Source organism: Etheostoma cragini, chromosome 17 (assembly GCF_013103735.1).
Source record: "Etheostoma cragini isolate CJK2018 chromosome 17, CSU_Ecrag_1.0, whole genome shotgun sequence".
NCBI classification, from domain to species: Eukaryota; Metazoa; Chordata; class Actinopteri; order Perciformes; family Percidae; genus Etheostoma; species Etheostoma cragini.
Window position 1 is genome coordinate 14,083,874 of NC_048423.1, and position 6,330 is coordinate 14,090,203.

Genomic DNA, 6,330 nt, shown 5'->3' on the forward strand with positions numbered 1-6,330 from the left:
AGGCAGTTCTGAAGACAAAAGGGGGTCCAACCCGTTACTAGCATGGGGTACCTAATAAAGTGGCCGGTGAGTGTATATCTACTACATCAAAAGCAAAATTCTTAATTTAATTTTGCTTTGGGTTTACATCTGCACCCCTCAAGGTAAAGTGACTTCCAGGCAGGCGTGATACATGAGTACGTTTTTCATGTTGCATTTGGCTCTCTTACACATGCAGTTATGTTAAGAGGGCTGTTACAGTAATCTGCATTTTTGTTATGCCTGAAGTCCCATATTCAGATCATAGAGAAGTGCATCCATTTAGTCACACAGCCATCTTTTATCATCTGCCTGAATCATGGCTTACTACTAGTTCTACTTTCTTTCTCACTCTGCCCATTTGGCAATTTGGTATTGGTAAGAATTTAGCCTCCCATGTCCAGGGGCGTAGCACAAACTTCTGGGCCTTGTAGAAAGGCAACTTCTATGGGCCCCTCTCCGCATCCACAGCTATTCATCTAGCATCTTTCTTGGACTGAGTACCCCCCCCCCCCAGTACAACACCCCTGCAGCATAGGGCTTCACAATAACTTGTTTTTTTACCGTCATATCAACTGACACAATGTACACATCATGAATAGCTGATTTTTCATGTCAATTGAAAGAAAAATATCAGCAGAAAACTGCAAATTAGATGTGTCATTCTTTATTTGTGTGGTCTCTTATATCAGTGTTCAGTTTGTTCAATAAAGGAATGTTAGAAATGATTGCCTTTTAGTTGTTGAATTTAGCAGAACACTGAAAGCAGTCAAACTGCTTACACTTTAATATTTATTTATTGCAAGTAATACTGTTATTGTGCTATTCAACAAAGGTATCGCGTATTGCACATTTTTCTCATATCGAGCAGCCCAACTTCCGCATCAGCCTTCCACTATATCCAGCCATTGCTTTCTGGTTGCCAGGGGATAGCAGCCAGGTTGTGTGTGCTGGAGAAGGTTGTGGTCTGATTCTGTTCTGATACCACTGTAAGGAGTCCAGATGGAAATGACCACTGTGTGGATTTGGAACACAATTTGATTGCTAGAAAAAGAATCAAACTGAAAAGACCAAAATGCAACATTAAAAAATAGAGACATTCCCCCACGCTGACAGAGCAAACGTTCATGAAATATTTTCTTTGCAATATGACTGCCGTCAACAAAATAGTATTTTAGGGCACAGACCACACTAAATTACCCAAGTAGTGGTGGCTTTTTCAGGGGAACATTTCTTTTATTAACATTGTTATTGTGTTTTGGAATTGAAAAAAGCGTACAAAAGCCTCTCTGGGAATTAAACCTTCCATATTTTTCTCAAAAACATGAAGTGGACACTCCTCTCATTCAGTCTAATACAAATTCAACCACTCAAACAAACAGTAGGCCAACTAGGCATTATGTGTGTTCCACAGCAGCCTATATTTTGGAAAAAAGAAAAACATGAAAATAACTGTTATACAGAAGATAATGAGTTCAGTGTATATCATATAAAGTACTTGTTTAATGTTCCATCTGATGCTCATAAATGACCTTTAACAGGAAACGACACCAACAGTGGAAATAATGCTATTTTTATATAGTTTTTATTAATGCACTTGCTCAGGTCAGATTTTTCCAACAAAGTCACAACATGATGTACGGCAGGTAGACGACGCTACAGACCACACATTCTGAAGGTTCACAGATTTCATTTTAACACCGGAAAAGCTTGTGGTTTTGTAACCAGTCAGGTAAAAGGTAGATTTCTTCACATAGGCCTAATTGTATTATAATTTTCATTTTAGAAGTTATGTGATGTAGTTATGTCTGATACTTGGGCAGGACCATCACAGGAAAAAAAGAAATTAGACAAAGAACTAAGACTAAAACCAGAATCAATCTCTGTCGAGCTTTACACAGATGGAGACAAAAGTGTCCCCGAATTGGCCTTCATGTCTAATCATTCATAAAATAACTTTAAAATGTGCAATGTGGTTGTACGCCAGTAGCCTGTATTAAATTCATGAATGATCATGAATGGTTTCATGAAATGCGCTATAAATCAAAGTCTAGACTATATGACCTCACGGTAATGCTAACCCGTTAATATACAGTGGGCAATTAGGGTTGCACTATATTGGTTAAATATCTAATTGTGATTATTTTGACTGATATTGTGATTGCGATGTGATTCACGCTATTGGAGGGAATGATCACTTTGTGTCATTATTCTCAGTCTTATTGAAAATTATATATTTTTAAATGATTGAAGTGTGATTTGTTGCGAGGTTTGACACATAGTTTGCCTTTAACAAATATTGTGCCGCCCTGTGATTTGGATATTGCATAGTTCATATTGCAATTTTGATAACATTGTGATTATTTGTGCAGCCCTATGGGCAATACTGCTTTAGCACTGTAAAGAAAAGACCTATACGACAGCAGGCGTGGTAAAAACACTACTGAAACACTACTAAAAGTTACTTATAGCAACTTGCTTTGGCAGCCAGAGGGCTATCGCAGATCACATAAAAAAAGTATTTAATCTAATGTAAAGAAATATGCACATCTCTTGGATTCAATCAGTCAAGAGCTAAATATTCTACTTTACTTAACTACCTCTTCCCTTGTCCCAGCTCCAGTAGCTACAAAAGAAGTAGACTAAAGACAAATTCAGGTCTGAACAGCAGCTGTTCTGTAAAGTCTGCAGTGTAAATCCACTGTAGGTATACGCCTATGAATTTTAAAGTAGCCTTGCAGCTCTTTAATATTGCAGTCTCTCATACGAAATTTACAAAGTGTTCCAGCAGCTATCCAGTTATAGGTCATCATCTGGCAAAACACTACTGAATGTGTTCACATCAGAGCAGCAACAACAGACAAATGACTGGAAGATTGACAGTTGATTAGACACACAGCAAGATTGAGATCTTATGAAGCCAGAGCAAGGAAAGCAAGACTTTAATCCATCACCACAGAGAGAATGCAGAGAAATGGAACGAGAGAGGAAAATAAAAGCTGCGCTGGCAAGCTTTTTTTCTTCAAAGAATCAACCGCTTCAAGCACCACTCCCACTGTTTGGCTCCGAGCTCAACAAACTCCAGTGAAGCAAACATTAGCTCCACTGTCTGCAGCAAGGCAACACTGCTGCTTTAGCAACTAATTATCAGAGTGTGCAAATTTAGATTTAGTGGGAAATAATGATGAATATGAGCAACATAATGTTGACACCATGTGTGTTCTTATTCAGACAAGCTCTCTTCTTGTTCTGCACATCACACACTGCACTTGGCACACTAGTCCTCACTTTAATAAGATCAGATTAACGTAAAGGATAAGGATGAAAGGATGGGTAGAAAGAAGTTTAGTGCTGGTATTCAAGGGGGACACAACCCACTGCTTTACATTCAGGGGGCCCAGATGTCTGAATGTGTTTCTGGTTGGTTAAACAGGAATGGACAGGGTGATTCCCATCATCCTGTGAACTTTCACAATAACAATGTGAAACCTGTAAATGCTTTCCATTCTCTCACATGCAGTTATTGAACCAGTGTCCCCCACTCTTCCGCATCCATGACAGTGAGAGCACACCAAGCTGCACCTCCAAAGAAATCAGCACTTTTTATTTTATCACTATCATCACCAGTACTCTAATGTAAGGCCTCTCCGAAATCCAATCAGTGCCATGTGTAGACTAATTCTGATTGCATGGCCAGCAGTGTATAGCCTATATAGATACAGTAGACGTGTTGGCCACTATGTAGGCCTACCACATCGCATTCACAGAAGTTAAAAGCTCCATGCGTGCAAACTGACTCACTCTTGTAGCTTCCACTCCAAGGCTGATAGCCATAATAGCCGGTTATTCGCAATATTCGCTCCTCTATGGACGCGCTGTTGATGTCCTCAAACGAGCGCGAGGACTTTAGGTCCTCTTTGATGGCCTCGTCCACCACCAGGTACTTAAGCTGTCTGAGCTGAGGGCTGATGTCCGAAAGCCTTCTCGGGCTGACGTCGGGCGACTTGCGCATCCCGCTGGGAAGAGAGAACAAGGGTGGCCGGAGTTAGAAGACACAAGTGAAACCGCTTAGTGAAAAGAAAGGGAAGCCTATAAACCCTTGTATATGACTTGATAAGATAAGTTCTCGTTGGCTAAAGCAGGAAAGTCGTTATAAGGGCTTCTGCAGCTCCTCTATGGTACAGAAATCATCATCCTTCACTGGCCCTGCAGTCCGCACAACAACACTGACACTAAGCGAAAGTGACTGCTCCTGAAACTGCTGTAGCCCATACTATGCACTGTGTACTGCAACTCTTATTATAGGCCTATAGGAATCTGAAACTAATGAATCGATCAGGAGTGATTTGTAGAGAAGGAGACGGGACACTTAGACAGCTCGGGCTTCATTGCCTCCATGTGGAGGCAATGGAGCACAAACGGCACGCAGCTTAGGAGCTTATCAAATGCAGAAGGAGAAAATACTTGTTTTGTGTCCAGCAGGTAAGATAAAACGAAAATTAATGGTTAAATAATGCACCAATGACGCTCTGTAGTATGATGTAGGCCTACCTGAAATAAGGCACAGTGGTGACTTGACAGCCTGTCAGCTGGTATGAACCCGTAAACACGTGTAACCAAAAGACGATTTAGGTTACCCTGTGCTGCCATATCCTAATCATAGACTGTATATTTACAGATCCTTAATCCAATAACCCGTATAATCTTTCTTTTCTTTTCTTTTTTTATAGATATGCAACCTGGCTCCCAACAATTAACAAAAAGTATTTAAATATAGTTGAATAAACAATACTATTTACAAAGAATATCACTCTACACTATTAGCCTAATGTTAACACCTGTGCCCTTTAAAGTCAATACTTTAATTAAATGCACTTATTAAATCAAGTAGCCTACGCAACAGGTATGGCCCTGCCTCCAGTCGCATGGCTGCAACGCTTTCTTAAAAGTTTACATGTCTTACAACGGTCTATGGTCTTACATCGGCATCAAAGTAGGAGGTCCAAGGTAGCACATACAGTCCCGGTGGGGCCGTCCGACCCGGTCCCACACACGGCCCTCTCCATCACCGTACATCCTTAAGGCCACTAAGCAGGGCAGCTACTGTAAATCTAAATCCTCATCAAGACTGACGGAGATAAGTACCATCGTCCTGCGTATTGTCAGCCCATCCAACATGTAAGGCTGGCCACTACGGTAGAGACTGTTTTAACAATAGGGTGCGCTGTGCTCTGGATGCTGCTGCTGGCTCGTGGAGGCACTGCTACAGCGCCATCTACCGGATATATGACAATTATCATGATCTGCAAATCCGAAATACAGAGACAATGAATTGTACCAAATGCAATCCTTTTAATTTAACCTGGAGTTTGTGAACCACCACGTCAGTACCAGAAGATGATACAAATATCTGCACATAGTCCAGCCCTCGTCTTTGGTGAAACACAACACAAAACTGAATTTAAATTCTTTCTCAGACTCCAAAAATACCTCCAGTGGCCCCTGAATCTCAATCTGCACACACAGTGCCTTTTGGCTCAAAAAGTCCAATCATTAACATCAGCAGCAAGCTGTCATACTTACAAATGAGGTCTTTCTGGTGCTTTTCTCTCAACCTGTCACATCCAGACAGGCACGACAAATCTCCCAGGTTTAAGATGAAAAAAGCACACATAGCCTTACTTTAAAGTGTGAAGTAGGTGTTTTATTTTTAAATTGATGGTGCCAATTATTTGTGGCTCAGAACACTAACGTGTGTTCTGGGTGGCATTCAAAAGACTATTAAGCTAAACGAGGATAGGAATGTGAGGCTGAGGCTCCTGTTTAGGTTTATTTTGCCCCCCAAAATGATGGATCATGGTTAATGGATCAGTCAAAAGACAGAGAAGTTGCTTTCCTGGTAATTGTTATACTTTTTGTTGGTTTCCAGTACTGTGTGGATGATAAATAATGTATTTTCCTCATGTGGTGCAGAATATCACAGACATATTGACTCCACAAGCTGGTGTGAAACATACCGATCGCTGTTACCTGATAACTTTTTTTTTTTTTTAAATAGCTTTTTAATCAATTCACAGGCCACTGGGTTCCACTTTTCCTCATTGTTGGCTCTTTACACACTGTGTAGGTTTACTGACTTCTAAAATTTGCCACATTTCTTGCAAAATGTTCATGAAAGTAGTTTATCTTTATCTTTATCAACTGATTGTCATGGTTCTTTTTCATATAACATGAGGGAGTTTGAAAAAAAAACCTAGGCCTTGTAATGTTGTTGCACAGTTCACCCTTTTGAAAGCTCAAAACAAGTCTGAT

The 6,330-nt window shown here is 40.4% G+C and overlaps 1 protein-coding gene across 1 annotated transcript in view; it reads right to left on the reverse strand.

Annotated features, from left to right (window-relative positions):
• Positions 1 to 5,252, reverse strand: part of slc35f3b (solute carrier family 35 member F3b) — a 45,424-nt gene extending 40,172 nt beyond the window's left edge. Inside the window, exons 1-2 of the mRNA XM_034898276.1 lie at positions 5,000 to 5,252; positions 3,820 to 4,034 (exon numbers count right to left, since the gene is read on the reverse strand). Coding sequence (XP_034754167.1) covers positions 3,820 to 4,034; positions 5,000 to 5,094 — 310 coding nt within the window. The 5' untranslated portion in view covers positions 5,095 to 5,252. The remainder of the gene's footprint in view (positions 1 to 3,819; positions 4,035 to 4,999) is intronic.
• Positions 5,253 to 6,330: the final 1,078 nt, after the last annotated feature.